General features: G+C 40.0%; 1 protein-coding gene across 1 annotated transcript in view; it reads right to left on the bottom strand.

Annotated features, from left to right (window-relative positions):
• Positions 1–18,953, bottom strand: part of crocc2 (ciliary rootlet coiled-coil, rootletin family member 2) — a 115,386-nt gene that overhangs the window by 32,953 nt on the left and 63,480 nt on the right. The window contains exons 13-24 of the mRNA XM_060919775.1: positions 18,126–18,325; positions 17,156–17,338; positions 16,515–16,659; positions 13,334–13,480; positions 12,981–13,211; positions 11,740–11,933; positions 7,787–7,914; positions 7,290–7,459; positions 4,039–4,218; positions 3,765–3,899; positions 3,544–3,687; positions 1,556–1,794 (exon numbers count right to left, since the gene is read on the bottom strand). Of these exons, the coding sequence (XP_060775758.1) occupies positions 1,556–1,794; positions 3,544–3,687; positions 3,765–3,899; positions 4,039–4,218; positions 7,290–7,459; positions 7,787–7,914; positions 11,740–11,933; positions 12,981–13,211; positions 13,334–13,480; positions 16,515–16,659; positions 17,156–17,338; positions 18,126–18,325 (2,096 nt within the window). The remainder of the gene's footprint in view (positions 1–1,555; positions 1,795–3,543; positions 3,688–3,764; positions 3,900–4,038; positions 4,219–7,289; positions 7,460–7,786; positions 7,915–11,739; positions 11,934–12,980; positions 13,212–13,333; positions 13,481–16,514; positions 16,660–17,155; positions 17,339–18,125; positions 18,326–18,953) is intronic.

The following is an 18,953-nucleotide window of genomic DNA, read 5'->3' as shown; positions in this document are numbered from 1 at the left end:
TTAATTTTAGAAGCCCAACTACTGATAAGATTCCCAATCAACGTTTTCTTGCGTCTTTTGAAGTTTATACTCCAAAATTGTGTTTAGAAGCAATTCTGTCTCCGAGTCTGTCCAGACGAACGAGCTTGGCGCCATGTTTTATGTTTAGGCGGAAGTGACGCCAATAGAAGGCTATTCTGATGTGATTAGGGGGTAGGATTTGGGGAAATAATGCCATCTACAGGTTTGGAATGCTTATGAATGTGATTGAAAACGCAGATGTTCGGTTATGTGTGGAAGGGATTTTTTTTCGAAGACGATGTGGTGTGGATAAAATATTTTTATAAACGGGGGGGGGGGGGGGGGGGGGGGATGTTCGGTTTTAAAAATACCCGGCTACGTGTGTACATGGCCTTAAAATCGAGCAAAATTAGCTATTTTTGAGGACAATACTTTTAACTCTGGAAAAATTGCTCAGTCATTTTTCCTGTGTTCCAAATGGCCAGGTCTTCTTCCTGGTGATCACCTGCAAACTTCTGTCTGGCTTTTTTTCTTTTTAATGGGAAATGCACATACTTTGCTACCTGATGTCTCTAACTCCTTCACTGGTTCCTTTGTTGGTGTCTTGTGGTTCAGGCAAATCTTTCGGACCAAAGTTCATTACGCTTAATTACTGTAAATCCTAATTATGACGACTGATCAATCAGAAGCTTCTAAATGTGATTAGATCAATTTCTGGAATCTTCCAGACTGGTTAAAAAGACAACTGATTTGCCAAAAGAAATGTATCATAACATGAAATGTGCGAAGTTGTGAAAAAGTGAGGTTGAATATCTTTAGCCTAGATATATGTAAACATTTGGCTACTAAATTTGGAAAAGAATTAGCCACAGATCCTGAACTACAATGTTCCTTTCAAGTCCTGTGTTATACTTGTTACTGTCTCCTGGACATTTGTGGAAGATATATTATATATATAATTTATAACATATATTATATATAAAAAAGGGTATAATTATATTATATAATTATACCATTTTCAAACAAAGTAGATTCTGTACACCGCAGTCATTCCATTATGGTTAAACCAACCGGCACATAATCCGTGTTAATATCCTTCACACATGTAACTTATTTATTTAATAAGAACTTTATTAATGCATTATCTTTATGACTGAATTTGTATTTCCTCTAAGTCCCAAGCTTTGCGTAGGTTCTGTGGTTTCACGATTACACAGTGGTTTTAAGTCACTGACACAGGGTACACACTATGCAGCCCCAGGCACAGTTAAATAAACTACAGCTTCAGTAAATTAAACATTAACTTCTGGCATAGTATGCATTCATTTTGAGGCTGCATTAAGTCACGTTTTGCGCTGTCTCTTCATGTATGTACGTCTGTATATGTGTGAATAGATGGGAAGAAAATAAAGTTGCCTTGACTAAAGCTTTGTTTCCCAGTTTCCTTTAATACACACAACTTTGGTGGTCTCAGTGCAAATGCTGGCTTCGTGGGATGGGACCAGTATAGACTGATGTGAATGCAAGCATGTTTGCATGCTGGTGCATGTTAAACCTGGTATTGTCACTCTCAGCTCTCTTGACAGCAGTCCGGAGTTCCTGGTTGGAGGTGTGTATGGCCTCCCTCTCTCGGCTCTCATCTCCCAGAGCTCTCTTCAGCTCCAGAATCTCTCTATGATGGGCATCTCTCTCCTGAACACACTCACGGAGCTGCCGATGAGCCTCAATTAGCTCCTTCCTTCCGGCATCTCGGCTTTCCTCCACCTCAGCCAGTTCCCTCCGCAATCGCTCCACCTGAGGAGAAAAGAAAATGAGAAGAGAAATGCCATTTAAAGTGAATATTGTCATGTTATAAAGCTGCTTATTCTCACAGGCATTTTAATCCATTATCTTTTCATCAGCAGTTATCTGGTACACATATGAGGATTATTGATGTCAGATTATATTATAGCTTGTAGTAAAGGTGAAGATTCCTGACAGCTGTATTCCATACGTGGCATAGGAGGTGGGTGTGTGACGACGGCTCTGTTCCACTTTCCATGGTTTGAATGAAATGGAAACACAGTCTATTAGTAAAATTCCACTGCTCTGTCCCATTCAGTGCTCAATGCATGTGAGCATCGCACTCCACCAAGCAGGTCCACTACAATTCACAAAGCAATACTGGATCAAAAATCCTTTCTGAATATATAAGAAATAAATCAGAGGTATAGATGGGCTTTGTTACACACTTGCACTAGACTCACTCAGGTTGTAGCTCCTCATCCCTGAAATGCATGACCTATATTCAGGTAATGGTTTGGCAGCTGCTCATTGCTTTATGGGACAGGTTTCTGTGCCTCGGAAACCAAAGTTCAACCACAAAGAGAATATGAGAAAGACAAAAAAATGAGGAAAAAAGAGAGAAGGAGAGGGAGTGAGTCGGAGGAATAGTGAAAGGAAAGACAACCATTCCAGCCACTGCCGATTTCAGCAGCATGATGGGAAACATCAGCCCTTTGTGAGCGAGAATGTGTGTGTGTGTGTGTGTGTGTGTGTGTGTGTGTGTGTGTGTGTGTGTGTGTTTGGGGAGGATTTGTGTTAACAGGGCCACACAAGAAGGTTTCTGCTCATAAATCCTAATGTGAGAAAAACAATGCTGTACCATTTTGGCCCAGGGCGCCTGTGTTTAGTTCATTGATTTGGGAGGTGAATGGTGTAATGTGTGTGTGTGTGTGTGTGTGTGTGTGTGTGTGTGTGTGTGTGTGTGTGTGAGAGAGATAGAGAGTATGCTGGAGGGGAGGGAATAGCTTAAAGGGGTCAGGGTGAGTATGGCTAGTACTTTGCGAGGAGAAAATAAACTTTCTGACACACGGGAATTTATGAAGACAGCTAAATCCATCGCTAAGGCAGGCTACGTCTCCTTTCTCTCTCCTCCCGACCACCACACACTCTTTCACTGCTGGCAGTTAGTCAACATCTGACCAGGCAAGTCAGAGGAGGATCAGTAAAAATAATCAAATACAAGGAGAGAAAGGCACGGGGCCCACTGGTGCCAAAAGAAAGATCACACACATTCATATATACACACTGAAGGAAGACTAAAACAGAAGAAAACCTCCCTGGTTTATGGCTGTAACCAGAGTTAACAAGCTTGCCACCACCACTGTGCTGAAATCTCCACTTCTCCTGTGGTCAGAAAGATTTTAACTCTCGACTAATAAGACATATTGCCACGCTGACTCACATAAACGTAAATGGTGTTTACCAAACCAACCAGTGGCATTCGAGGCATATTTAACAGCAGCTTAGCAAAGCCAACATCAACAGCATGCAGTGGTAAACGCTTCTCCACAGTACTGGTCCTAATTGGTCTAAACTGGGCTCCCACAGGCCTCTTGCTGCCTTCTGGGCCTGTTCTACCCTTCCAATGCAAATAAATCGGCCTCCCAAGATGCAACATATTTGCTTTCCTGGCCAAAACAGGCTTTTTTCCATGCTAAGGACAATACAGTTGAATTAATGAAGTCGATCTGCTGATTGAGTCAGGATGGTTGGTCTCACCTCCTGCTGAGTCTCGTGCCTGTGCAGAGATATTTCTCTGATCTGCTCATTCAGTCTCTTCTCCGAGATCTCTCGAGAGCTGAGAGACTCCTCAAAATGTGAATGAAGCTGCTGCAGCTCGCTCTGCAGACCTGCCATTGTGTCCTACAGGGAAAACACCAGTTGGCATGTTAGCCTACTGCCAAAATAAAATTGATGCCCTATATTTGCTCTTCATTTACCTTATCCTGTTCCTGTTTGCTTAGGAAGTCTCGCTGCATGCGCTCCATCTCCAATGCACCAGATTCCAGTTCCTGCTGCAGCACGAGAATACGTTCAGCTAGAGCTGCTTTTTCTGCCTCTTTCTCAGAGAGCGCCTGAGAAAATACAAAAAGAGCAGCATGTCTTGAATTTGAATAAAGGTAATGATAAGCAATTCAAATCTAAATATATCCAAATAAATCAGAAATATCTGCTTACAGATACACAAATACACACACACAAACTAACACACACCTGTTGTTTGTGGCACTCGGCCTGTAACAGACTGTCTGTGCAGTGCTGCTGCAGTTTGGCCAGCTGCTCCTGCAGCTGCTGCAGTTCTCTGTGACTGCGCAGACGTAGTTCCTCACACTCTGCACGCAGCTGCTCCTCAGCCTGCTCCTTCTGTGCAGTCAAGGTCAGGTGTATATATTCCTGATGCAGAGCAGATGCACAGGGTAAAGGTGCAGTTAGAATTAAGTGCAAACTTCCAAATAAAACCTGCAACATAGTGATAAAGCTCCACTGCGCCCTGGTTTAAAGGTCTAAGAGCTGTACCTGATCCCATCTAAAAAAGCTTACAGATAAAAACTAGTGTTTAATATACACACAGTAATGTGTAATATTGTGTAGTGTAGTCTTGCATTTCTCAACCTCATTTTTTTTTTTTTTTGGTACACGTAATGCTTTTATATTGTTGGTCCACTGACCGTCATGCTCAAGAACTACAACACCCAACAAGCTTTCCATAAATAGTTACAGAAGTGTGCAGCCAGCACTTCTTATTAGTAGTTAAACCTGGTCATAAGCCAGTTTTTGATTTCTCATTGACAGAAAAGTGTTTTGCTCACCCATTACTGGTAGTATGAATCAAGAGGTTGGGAATTTGGTGAGCAATTAGACACTATGTTTAGGAACACAGCCTGTTAATCAATCTTTGTTATTAACAGAATGTACTGTATTTTCATGTGAATTCACACAGCTCAAAACTTGTTTTTCCCCCTTGGGACTATGAAACCTGGAAGCAGAATTATGGGAATCTACCAGAGCGTCTGTCTGTACTTTACAGAAAACAGATTGTACGCAAGGGTTCTTTGTGTTTACAGTCTTTACAGAGAAATTATGTAGTGAGGTAGCTAGCAAACATTCCTGTACCCAGCACTTGCTAGCTCAAGGTTTACAGTGTCTTGCAAAAGTATTCATCCCCCTTGGTGTTTGTCCTGTTTTATTGAATTACAAGCTGGAATTAAAATGGATTTTTTTTGGGGGGGGGGGGGGGGGAGGTTAGCACCATTTGATTTACACAACATGCCTACCACTTTATAGGTGTACATTGTTTTATTGTGACACAAACAATAATTAAGATGAAAAAAAAGCAGAAATCTGGAGTGTACATAGGTATTCACACCCCCAAAGTCAATACTTTGTAGAGCCACCTTTTGCTACAATTACAGCTGCAGGTCTCTTGGGGTATGTCTCTATTAGCTTAGCACATCTAGCAACTGGGATTTTTTCCCATTCCTCAAGGCAAAACTGCTCAAACTCCTTCAAGTTAGATGGGTTGTGTTGGTGTACAGCAATCTTCAAGTTATGCCACAGATTCTCAATTGGATTGAGGTCTGGGCTTTGATTAGACCATTCCAAGACATTTAAATGTTTCCCTTTAAACCACTCCAGTGTAGCTTTAGCAATATGTTTAGGGTCATTGTCCTGCTGGAATGTGAACCTTCATCCCAGTCTCAAACCTCTGGCCGACTCAAACAGGTTCTCCTCCAGAATTGTCCTGTATTTAATGCCATCCATATTTACTTCAGTCCTGACCAACTTTCCTGTCTCTGCAGATGAAAAATATCCTTACAGCATTATGCTACCACCACCATGCTTCACTGTAGGAATGGTGTTCTCAGGGCATTGGGTTTGCGTCACACATGGCATTTCCCATGATGGCCAAAAAGTTCAATTTTAGTCTCATTTGACCAGAGAACCTTCTTCCATGTGTTTGGGGAGTCTGCCTCATACTGTTGGGAAAACTCCAAACATGTTTTCTTAAGCAATGGCTTTTTTTTCAGGCCACTCTTCCATAAAGCCCCACTCTGTGGAGTGTACGGCTTAAAGTGTTCCTGTGGACAGATACTCCCATCTCTGCTGTGGATCTTTGCAGCTCCTTCAGTGTTATCTTTGGTATCTTTATTGCATCTCTGATTAATGCCCTCCTTGCCCAGTCTGTGAGTTTTGGTGAGCAGCCTTCTCTTGTCAGGTTTGTAGCAGTGCCATATTCTTTCCATTTTGCTGTAATGGACTTAATGGTGCTCCCTGGGATATTCAAAGCTTATGATATTCTTTATGACCCAACCCTGATCTATACTTCTCCACAACTTTGTCTCTGACCTGTTTGGAGGCTCCTTGGTTTTCATGTTGCTTGCTTAGTAGTGTAGCAGAGTCAGGGTCCTTCCAGAACAGGTTGATTTATACAGACATCATGTGACAGATCATGTGACACTTTGATTACACACAGGTGGATCTTAATGAACTAATTATGCAACTTATGAAGTGAATTGGTTGGACCAGCTCCTATTTAAGGGTTTCATACAAACGGGGGTGAATACTTATGCACACTCTAGATTTCTGTTTTTTCGTCTTAATTATTGTTTGTGTCACAATAAAAAACAAACAAACAAAAAAACCCACAAAAAACAATTTGCACCTTTAAAGTGGTAGGCATGTTGTGTAAATCAAATGGTGCTAACCCTCAAAAATTCATTTTAATTCCAGCTTGTAATGTGACAAAACAGGACAAACACCAAGGGGGATGAATACTTTTGCAAGACACTGTAGGTAGATAAGCCAGTGCATGCGACATTTTTTTTAATTTATCCTGCTACAACCATGAACTGTGTATTTATTTATTTATTGACTGACTTTAATTTGTGAAGACCTGCTTAAAATGATATATTTTATAATGTCTGGCTACTTTGCTAGTTTCTAATGCTAGCAAAGGCTAATGAAAAAAAATTACCCCCGCACAAACAAACAAACAAACAAACAAACAAACAAACAAACAAACAAACAAACAAACAAACAAACAAACTGTGGCAGTCCTTAAAAATGTACTTCTACCAGTATTTAACAGGGAAACCTAATGCTAGACATGAATAAATCACCACTATACAAGGCAAGAACATTCACAGCAAATTTATTGATGGTTCAACTTTTATTTTTAGCAAACTAGCTGGCTGGAAAGATTCTGTTTCACTTTGTCTGTATAAAGCAAACACTCAATTTAAATATGCTAACATTTGGATACAATTTGCACATGACATAAAGGCATAGTGCATATTTGAGTTTTGTAAAATGTGACCAAGAACAGTCATAAAGACAGTGAATTACTGGTTTCTAAAATGTGCCCAAAGTACCATAATAACAACAATGGATTATGGAAGCTAAAGTAGGTGGCGTTATCTAGTTCCATTATGGGTCTTATATTTCAATGGACATAAAAGTGGAACCTTGTCCTTGCGCTCAGCTTCCAGTTGTTCCTGATGAGTGTGTTGAGCAGCAGCGAGGCTTCGCTGGGAATTTCTTTCAGCCTGAGCTAGCTTCAGTTCCAGAGCCTGTCTCTCCTGAAGAGCCTGGGACACCTGCTGCTCCAGTTCACTTTGGACATGAGACACTTCACCTGTGCACAAGTTACGCAACGTCGCTAAGTGAAAATGCATTAAAATGTATGTTGCTCAGTTCCAGCTCAGTGGGAACATATGAAATCATAATGCTCACTTGAATTATCTTTATGCAATACACAGTGACAGTGCTGACATGTAAATAGTGTGTAATGTGGATTCTTCCTGTGAGTGGACTGTGCTGAGCTCGAGAGAACAGAGCGGCTGACCCTTCTGGCCAGCTGTTTCTGAGCTCCGGTAAATGAAATATATCTCTGGAATATCTGAAATATGGGCCCCACGTGGGCTGTTTTTTGGGGGCCAGAGGCTCCCGGAGAGATACTCACGTGTCAGAGCCTCATTAGCCTGCTGGAGACTGCATCTCTCTCCTTCTAACCGAGTCTGATCTGCCTCCAGAGATGAGATCAGCTCCTGTCCATCAAACAGAGCTGATTCCAGTGACTCCCTCTCAGCTCTGAGGGAGAGTGAGAGAACTGATTGATGCTTCAAATTGAAAAAACTTGGTACACATTGGTAAGGATGTGTTCATCGTGCTCCATGAGACTATATAAACCTTTCATGCCAACTAACATGACGTTACATTTATAAAGACTCGAATAGGTGTCACTTGCCATAAAGACTGAACAAAGCATTATGTCAATATAAAATTGTGTAATGACACTTTGGGTGCTAACACATTCAAACATCATGATGACTGACTTTGTAACTTAGTGCGTTTCCGATATTTCAGAGTAACATAATGGTGATGGGGCGGCACAGTGGTGTTAGCACTGTCGCCTCACAGCAAGAAGGTCCTGGGTTCGAGCCCAGTGGCTGGCGAGGGCCTTTCTGTGTGGAGTTTACATGTTCTCCCTGTGTCTGTGTGGGTTTACTCCAGGTACTCTGGTTTCAACCCCAGGTTCCAAAGACATGCAGGTTAGGCTAATTGGTGGCTCTAAATTTACAAACATTAAAAACAAACATTACACTTTATTTAAGGGCCAGATAAAATATGCATAACTGTATAATTACAGTGTCATGGTATTGTTATAAGTATTCACAAAAACTGAGATTTACATCTTCTAATTCAATGTTTTTTCTTTATTTTTATTAATTAAAAGGCATGTTATGTCTTAAAGTAATGATGGAGGTCATTTCTCTTTACTTACAGTGAGAGTAAAAAGTATTTGATCCCTTGCTGATTTTGTTGGTTTGCCCACTAATAAAGACATGATCATTCTATACTTTTAATGGTAAATGTATTCTAACATGGAGAGACAGAATATCAAAAAAAAAATCAAGAAAATAACTTTAAAGAATATATATTAATTGACTTGTATTTCATTGAGGGAAATAAGTATTTGATCCCCTAGTATGCATTAGGAGTTCTGGCTTTCACAGACCAGTTAGACACTCCCAATCAACTTGTTACCTGAATTGAAGACACCTGTTCTAACTAATCACCTGTATGAAAGACACCTGTTCACAGAATCAGACAATCAGACAGATTCCAAACTCTCCAACATGGGTAAGACCAAAGAACTCTCTCAGGACCTCAGAGGCAGGATTGCACAAATCTGGAATGGGCTACAAAAACATTAGCAAGATGCTGGGTATTAAAGTAACAACCATTGGTGCAATTGTGAGAAAATTTAAGAAGCATAACATGACCATCAATAGACCTCGGTCTGGTGCTCCACAGAAGATTTCACCTCGTGGGGTGGCAATGATCATGAGAACTGTGAGAAATCGGCCTGCAACCACACAGTGGGAGTTAGTGAATGACCTCAAGGCAGCTGGGACCACAGTCACCAGGAAAACAATTGGCAACACTTTGCGCCACAATGGATTAAAATCCTGTAGTGCCCGAAAGGTACCCCTGCTTAAGAAGGCACATGTGGAGGCCCGCCTAAAGTATGCCAATGATCACCTCAAAGATGTACAAAGTGATTAGGAGAAGGTTCTGTGGTCAGACGAGACCAAAATTGAACTATTTGGCCTAAACTCTACTCTGTCATGTGTGGAGGAAGAAAAATGCTGCCTATGACCCCAGGAGCACTGTGCCCACCGTCAAGCATGGAGGTGGAAGCATTATGTTTTGGGGGTGATTCTCTGCCAAGGCAAGGCAAGGCAAGGCAAGTTTATTTATATAGCACATTTCATACACAATGGCAGTTCAATGTGCTTTACAGAAGTAAAAACAAAAACAGTAAACAATAGAGAAATAAAATTACATAAAATAATTTTATTTTTATTCTAAAACAATTAATTAAAAGAATTAAAAGAAAATAAGAATTAAACAATAGTAAAAATAAAATAATAAATGAAGTAGTAGTTCAAATAGGATGAGAAAAAAAAACCTCCTCCAGTGAGAGTAAAAAGTAGAGGGGAGGAGGGACAACCTCCTCCCCTCTGCCAGGAAGTTGAAAATGGGCTGTGGTTGGGTCTTCCAACATGACAACGACCCAAAGCATACAGCAAAGGCAACAAAGGAGTGGCTCAAGAAGAACCACATTAAGGTCATGGAGTGGCCCAGCCAGTCTCCGGACCTCAATCCAATCGAAAATCTATGGAGGGAGCTGAAGGTCCGAGTTGCCAAGTGACAGCCCACCAACCTTAATGATTTAGAGAGGATCTGCAAAGAAGAGTGGGCCAAAATTCCCCCTGATACACTGAAAAAAATGGCCTGTTAAATTAACACAAAAAAATCTTGTACATCGGTTGCACTTATTAAAATCATATCCACTAAGACCAATTAAGTCATGTTCGTCAAACAGAACATGACTTAATTGGGCTTAGTGGATATGATTTTAATAAGTGCAACCGATGTACAAGATTTTTTTGTGTTAATTTAACAGGCCATTTTTTTCAGTGTATGTGTGCTAACCTTGTGGTTAACTACAACAAATGTCTGTCCGCTGTGCTTGCAAACAAATGCTTTGCCACCAAGTATTAAGTGCTTTTGGCTAGAGGGATCAAATACTTATTTCCCTCAATGAAATACAAATCAATTAAAATATATTCTTTAAAGTTATTTTCTGGATTTTCGTTTTGATATTCTGTCTCTCCATGTTAGAATACATCTACCATTAAAAGTATAGAATGATCATGTCTTTATTAGTGGGCAAACCAACAAAATCAGCAAGGGATCAAATACTTTTTACTCTCACTGTAGGTAAGCAATTTCTTGACATAATATGGATTACTACAGTTGTGGAATAGGCCTATTTACTGTATTTTTTATTATTTACTATTTACTGTTTGATCTCAAACATATTAAGAAGGCAATAAATTGCACTAATTAACTTTTGACGAGGCACACCTTAATTGTTAATTGAAAAGCATTCCAGGTGACGACCTCATGAAGCTGCAAGGTAATGACAATAGTGCGCAAAGCGTCATCAAGGTAAATGCTGGCTACTTTGAAGAATCTAAAATATGAAACATATTTTGTTTTTTAAACACTTTTTATTTGCCACATAATTCCATATATGTTATTTCATAGTTTTGATGTCTTCAGTATTGTTCTATCATGTAGAAAATAGTTAAAATACAGAAAATCCTATGAATGAGTAGGTATGTCCAAACTTTTGACTGGTGCTGCATGTCATATCATCACCATTATGTGACTCAAACATACCAAAAGTACCTGAGGTGCATAGTCAATCATGAATACTCAGAAAATGTCACAAGAAAACTGTATCTTACTAAAAATCAGGCCAACTCAGGCATTATGTCAATGTAACTTCAAAATTCACAAAACCAGCTGATGCTAGTTGGAATAAGCCTTCATAAATGCTCATTGGTTTATGAGTTTTCAAAAATGGCTTATGTAAATTTCATGAACATCATCTAATAAAGAAGTTACCAACAATTCTGTCTTTTTCTTTGATTCACATTTGCTTTTTGACATTTGCTTACAGATACCTGAAAATGACCTTTTAAGAACTTTTAAATATGTTAAATCAATCACTGCCTGGCTGTTACAGTCCTCAGCATCAGTGAGAAAGCGATGGACAGCGGGGTGATCGGTGAAACAGTAGAAAGCACATCTGACCTCACCTCAGAGTTTGACTGATGAGGCTCACGGTCATTAGGAAGAGTTAAATGACTGAAAAGGCCCTATTGATTGCTGCCCAAAACCTCACTAAAACACATAGGTGCTTAACATTGGTTGCCAGTCTCAGAATCCAATATAAATACCAAAACTTAGTCCACATTCACTTACTAAAACCAACACAAACTAATATGCAAACACACACACACACACACACACGAGCGCGGTCGTGCACTCACTCACCGAAGAGCAGCCAGCTCTTGGGTGAGCGCCTTGGCTTTTCGCTGTTCTGTGGTGAGCTGGACAGTCAGCGTGGCCTTGTCCTTTGCCAGCTCCTCTCTCTCTCTGCCCGTCCTCTGCAGCGAGGCAGTCTGGAGTTCAGCTTCTTTTCGACACACGCTCAGCTGTTCCAATGCTGCCTGCTTCTGCTTATTGGCCTACACACACACACACACACACACACACACACACACACACACACACACACATACATATTTATTTAGATATAGGAATACAGAAATGTTTTCACTGTCAAGTTAAATTTAATTTAGTTATTAATAATTAATTCAAACCCAGGTCACTGTATTTTCAAATGAGACTACATGTCCTTCACCAGCAGGTAAAATATTCACTGCAATGTGATCGTTAATCAAATCACCACTGGAAGCCTTGGAATTTGTCAACGTGTCAATCAGTGTGGGCTGCTGGACTCGAGCTGTGAATGAGCACAGGAACCGGGCCAAACTGTTTACAGCGTGCAGCCAAACAGCAGGTTGTCCAAATATTTCCCCGAAACACGAGACTTTTCCCCACTGAGCGTGTAGTGAACCATTTGATATCAAGCAAGAAGAACGTTTATATGGTGTGCCAAGTTATACACCTGAAATGTACAGCAGTTAAGTGAAAAGGCTGAAGAAAGTTTTAACAGCTTAAACAGTGTGACTTAAAAAAACTGAAAAACAAAGTTGCCTAAGTACTACTACTACTACTAATAATAATAATTAGTAATAAATACAACTTTGCTATATCAAAGTTTTCCCATTTTTTAAAATGTCCCTCCACGCCCCTCATTGATCTGGTCTTAATCTGTCAGTTGAAGAAAAGTTGCTTTAAATTCCTCACTGTCTTGCACATAACTTACTGTCTAGAGCCACAAGTTCAGGCTGCTAATTTACTGCTCTTCTTACTAGTCTCCTCTCACTGAATATTACACGTCTGTAATATCAATCTGTGCTCTCCACCTCTTCTTCCTTCACACTTAAGAGCCTCAGTGCTCCAATTCCTGAGAGCTTCATAAAACATACACTTGGGCCAAGATTGATATTGGGAGTGCTTAGAGCACAAGGTGTTGAGTAGCATGGCAGATGCGTCCAATATCTCCCCTCTTTTTTTTTTTTTTTAAATATGACAACGAGACGCATCAGAGTGCAGCTGAAAGCTGTGAATCACTGCATACACCCAGGTGCACGCGAGAGAAGGCTGACCTGGGCGAGCTGCCCTAGTGTTAAGGTCTTCTCTCTCTGCAGCACACTCAGTTCTGCATCCAGACTTCCTCGGGCCTCTTGGAGGTGAAAGTGTGTGGCCTCCAGAGCTCGCTTTTTGGCCGTCACGTCCAGCAGCTCCTGCTGCACACGTGCCAGTTCTTCCCTGGCTGCCGTCCGCTCGAGCTCCACCTCCCTTTTCCTTTCACTTAGCTCTGCCTTGTCAGCCTCCACCTTACAGGAAACATCAGAGGTCAAAGGTTAACGTAGATGTACATTTGGTTTTATATGAACCAAATGGATGTGTGTCAGAGTAAATATCAACATTATGAACTGACTGCGTCTGGGTTTCAGACCTGTAGCAGTACGCGGTTCAGCTCCACCTTGTCTTTGGCCAGGCCTTCGCTCAAGGCACCCATCTTGGCTAAGGAATCTCTAAGTGCTGCTGCTTCGCTCTGCAGTTTGGTAAACGCCAACTCCTGCTCGGCATTCTGGGCCTCTGCCTATTTAGAAAAGAGCGGCTGTAAATTCAGCTATATGGTTGTCGAATAGAGAAATGATAAAGGATCAGTTTTATTAGTTCATGTCTTCTTTCAGTAGAGCAGTAACCTTACACTACATCTGCTTTATCCTTTACATTTCTGAAACTAACTTACTGGGTGACAATTAAAATAATGCTTAGTTACAAACTTGCATGTTTATTCATTGAATAGAACTGAATACAATAGAATAAAATATTTTTTGTCATTCTTTAAGAACAATAAAATTAGGTTTGCATTTCCTATTGTTATATGCATAGAATAATAGTATATATAAAGTAAGACAATGAAGTGTGATATACAGTATGATAAGTCAATATAAGCCATTACTGGAAATAACATAGGAGTGATAATTACTGCCGTTTAAAGCAACAGAGACTAAAATGACCAGAGACACAAATGCAATAGAGAGTATGATATAATACCACAGGGATATACTACATTGCTATGACAGTTCTAAGAGTTACTGTATATGAATAAACAAATAATAGTCCGAAACAGATTGGGCTACTGTCTGTATGAAGTTTAGCATGTTGTCTCTGTGGCATTCCTTGGAGTTCATGAGTTCCAAAAAATACTTGTATGGGGACTGGCTATGCTAAACTGCCTGTTTGTGAATGTGTGTGCATGGCGTTCTATGATAGCCTGGTGTCCCATTCAGCGTGTATTCCTGCCTCACACTCTGATGATGTTGTGAAATGTGTTCTGGACAAATTAAAATATACTGTATTTTGTTATATTAGCAAATCTTCAGACTGTAAATATCCTGTTAGGTTATGGTCATCAGCCAGCGTATCAATTATTGTCAACAGTTGTTGATGTTTATTATGCCACAAAACTGTTAAATTCTCATTTTGATTGCTCAAAGGGTGTTGATTAGTTTTCTATAACATCAGTGCTCTGACAATAGTGCCATGCTGTAATTCAATTCACAGGTTTTATATATATATATATATATATATATATATATATATATATATATATATATATATATATAGGGCAGCACGGTGGTGTAGTGGTTAGCACTGTTGGCTCACAGCAACACAGCAAGAAGGTCCGTGTTCGAGCCCCGTGGCCGGCGAGGGCCTTTCTGTGCGGAGTTTGCATATTCTCCCCGTGTCCGCGTGGGTTTCCTCCGGGTGCTCCGGTTTCCCCCACAGTCCAAAGACATGCAGGTTAGGTTAACTGGTGACTCTAAATTGACCGTAGGTGTGAATGTGAGTGTGAATGGTTGTCTGTGTCTATGTGTCAGCCCTGTGATGACCTGGCGACTTGTCCAGGGTGTACCCTGCCTTTCGCCCGTAGTCAGCTGGGATAGGCTCCAGCTTGCCTATGAGCCTGTAGAAGGATAAAGCGGCTACAGATAATGAGATGAGATGAGATATTCTATCCACATTCGCTGGATATGAGCAATTGCACGCTCTGATTGGCTACTCTACTGCTAGGTTATCAGCTCATATACCGTGAGTAGAGAAAAACAAAATGGCAGCGCATGTTGCTGAACCAACTGAGGACAAAATAAAAACTCTAATCGAAAACAAAACCCCCCAAAATACAAAAAAAAAGTAATAAAATATGGAGTAAAAGTATTTGATGGTAAGAACGTAGCTTTTTTATTTTTCAAGAATTCCTCTTCTTCTTCTTATTATTATTATAGCATTTTTCACAAATTGCTAGTCATTTCGCCAGTTTGTTTACATCCTAAGCAGAAATGATTTGGTCGGATGTTTTGTATAAAGTTTTTATTTATTAAATTTGCAAAAAATTTTTTAAAAATTGCAAAAAAAAATTTGGACACCTACTCATTCATTGGGTTTTCTGTGTTTTGACTATTTTCTACATTGCAGAACAATACGGAAGACATCGAAATTATGAAATAACACATGGAACATATATGTAATTATGTGGTAAACAAAAAGTGTTAAAAAAATATGTTTCATATTTTAGATTCTTTAAAGTAGCCAGCGTTTACCTTGATGACACTTTGCACATTATTGGCATTATCTTAACCAGCTTCATGAGGTAGTCACCTGGAATGCTTTTCACCTGGAATGACGAAGTGTGCCTCGTCAAAAGTTAATTAGTGCAATTTCTTGCCTTCTTAATACGTTTGAGATCAAACAGTAAATGGTAAATAATAAAAAAAACAGTAAATAGCCCTATTCCACAACTGTAGTAATCCATATTATGTCAAGAACCGCTCAACTAAGTAAAGAGAAACGACATCCATCATTACTTTAAGAAATTACATGTCTTTCAATTAATAAAAGTAAAGAAAAAACATTGAATTAGAAGGTGTGTCTAAACTTCTGACTGGTACTGTATATAGTGGGTGTTCCACCCAACAGCAATCTGTTAATATTCTGCAAGCCAAGCGTTTTTATCCCTCTACACTCCTTTGCTCTGTATTCTGTTTACCACCACCTTGTATATATTGTTGTCACCTGCATTCAATACCAACAAGTTTTTTTAGTAGAGTTTCCTGGAGCTTTTAACCCCACATTACCCTAAAGCGGAGTTTTATGGGCTAACACTGAGAATGAGTGGCTGCTCTCTAACTGCGAGATGAAAGATCTTAAGAATGCACTGTTGCAGGGAAAACATCAAACGTTGCTAATAAGTAGAGCTGTATAGCCAATTCAAGGTCAGAGTAAACACAACTTCCAGTAATTCTGCAACAAAGCTGGACTTCTGACAGAAAAAAAGCTATTTAGTCAGTGGATAAATAATGCATTAAATCTGCATAAACACACTTTTATGACTTTGGCAAGAGTTTATTTCATACAGGTGAGAACAGTTATGATATAAACTAAGAACATGTGGCATTGAGAATAATGGACTTGAGTTAGTTAGTACGGTAGGTGAGTCGTTAGGAATGTGTGTGGGGAATGTAGGCCTGTTTTGCTGTACATGTACACTGTATATGTGCTTAGAAGTTTGCATATTATTCTGAATGCATATTCACATATGAGTGTACGTGTGTGTATGTGTGTGGTACCTTTGACAGAGCCTGTGCAAGGCTCCCCTTCTCATCTTCCAGTACTTCTTTCTCTAGTGTGAGCTGACTCAGAGCTTCTTTTACAGTCACCAGCTCTTTACGCACATCCGAGTGCTTGGCTTCCAGCTGTTCGATAGTCCGCTGACTACAGAGAACACACACACACACATCCATCAGTGCACAACTGCATGCTTCAGCACAAGATGTTGGAGACTCAGAGCCAAACCACATGTAAAATGTAGGCAAACACTGACAAACATTCACACAAATCCACACATACACACTTGCATTCGCTTCCGCACACAAGCAAAACGTTTTCTATAAACATGGCCTTTTCCTTCCTGTAGGTCACACAGCATCTCATTTGTAAACATTTCAACTCTTGTTTTTCTTCAAAACATAGGTCCTGAGGAGATCTGTCATGCTGTCGTTTAAAAACAAGAAATCCCAAAAGTCACAAATCAGGTTCATAATTAGAAGACTAGTACAATAAAATATCTTTGACTTTAATGGCATCTGTAAACAATGTTATCCTGGCTTGGCGCAAGGCTTCTCCGAGGATGACACGTGTTAGTAATATTGCCTGTAAACAAACACAGGCCTCAGGGGAAGTTGAGGTCCGGACTTGCGCAACAACGTACCCCCTCTCAGCTTCGGAGTGCTCACGAGCCAGCTGCCTCTCCAGGTCCTCCCTCTGCTGCCGGAGGAGCTCTCTCTGTCTGTGGTTATCGACAGAAGAGCTCTTCAAGCGCTCCAACTCTGCCTGATCACAGTTTAACTGGTGCTGCAGGGCAGAGAGCTGCTTCTCCAAGTCATCCCTCTCACTGGAGTGACAGAAAGACAGAAAGGGATGGAAAAATACAAATAAAGAGTTGATACTTGGGTCACATGTGTACAGATGGCTGTCTCAAAGCTACCATATGCCACTTTACAGTGTTTCCAGGCACAGATGTGAAGTTAAAGCTAATGTCAGATGATCAGCCTCAAGAGGAACGCAATGTCTTTCCTGTAAAAACTCTCTAAAAGCCAGCTGATCTACATAGAGTAGCATCCAAAACTCAAAACAAGGAAGTCCAACTTTCAGCTGGCTCATAACATAGACTAGTTCCTCTCTTAAGCATTCATTTTGAAGTTCAGTTGTAAGTTAAAAAGGAACAGTTTGGCATACAAAGAAATTTACACAATCTTCCTCTTACACAAGATAGAATCAGCCAAGACATGTTTGATATCAGATGGTCTTTAGTGTTGCACCATAGCTAATGTAAGGGATTACAGGACATTATTGCCTCTGGTTTAGCATCATCACACAGTCAACTCACCTCAAATAGGTAAGTAATCTCAAAGAAATTTGCTTATGGTTTCTGACACTGTTTGACATGTAGCTAAAACAGCCATCAAGTAGGATCACTCAATTCTGCTATTTAATAACAGGAATAACAGTATTACTGAGCCAAATAATATGATGCTTTGGGAGGAACTGAAAGGGGACTCTTAGCCATTAGTCACATAGCTTGATGAAAGAAATGGATTTCAGACTCCTGACATATCCTGGCTCTTTGACTACAGAAAGAAGAACAGTTTAGTTGGGAGAAAGGCAAAGGAACGTTCTACCTGGAGATAATGTCCAGTGAATTGCGATATTTTTGGGCATCTCTGTTGCTCTCCTCCCCAGCCTTCTCTGCACGGTGGTTCTCCTGCTCCAGCTGCTGGATTCTCTGCTCCAGCTGCCTGCGCTCAGCCTCTCTATCTTGTAGCCGATCACGCAGGGTGGCAACCTGCTCCAGTGCAGCTTCCAGACGTTCCTGTAATTCCTGCAGTGGTGGAAATACAATCAGTAATCTGTTCCATTCAGTATAAAGCATTTACTCAACCTCGCAGCACTTTAAAAATAAATAAATAAATAAATAAATAAATAAAACAATGATTTAAGGACACAAGAAGGAATCATTATCAAGGCAATTCTATCAGATTTGGTCTCACTTTTTTAAAATCACATAAAATGTTTACCAACATGTGTGGGTATGAGGATAGGTGAGAAAGTTTGGTATCTTCATAATTATAAAGTAAATTTTCATAATTCCCAAGTGAATATGGTGATAGTTTTTTAAATGATTTGTTATTGTATAACGTGCAATTTGTTTTGTTATACTGTGTATTGCTACGCTCCTTTGTATGATAATGTGTACTTGTAGTAATTTGCAACATTGCAAGTTATCTGTGCAGAGATACATGTCAGACTTATGGAAATTGTGTGTGCGAGACATGATTTCAGTTTAACTTCGTACCCATATATTATATGATCAAAAGTACTCTGAAAGTACTGGAACAGCAAGGCCAATTCATTTATTTTACTGTACACAAAAGCAAACTTGGGGTTTGAGATCAAACAATGAATGAGATGATACATCAGAATTTCAGCTTTAATTTCCTTATATTCAC

This window comes from Neoarius graeffei, chromosome 4, assembly GCF_027579695.1.
Source record: "Neoarius graeffei isolate fNeoGra1 chromosome 4, fNeoGra1.pri, whole genome shotgun sequence".
NCBI classification, from domain to species: Eukaryota; Metazoa; Chordata; class Actinopteri; order Siluriformes; family Ariidae; genus Neoarius; species Neoarius graeffei.
The sequence above is the reverse complement of the archived record's forward strand: the minus strand, read 5'-3'. Positions and strand labels throughout refer to the sequence as shown.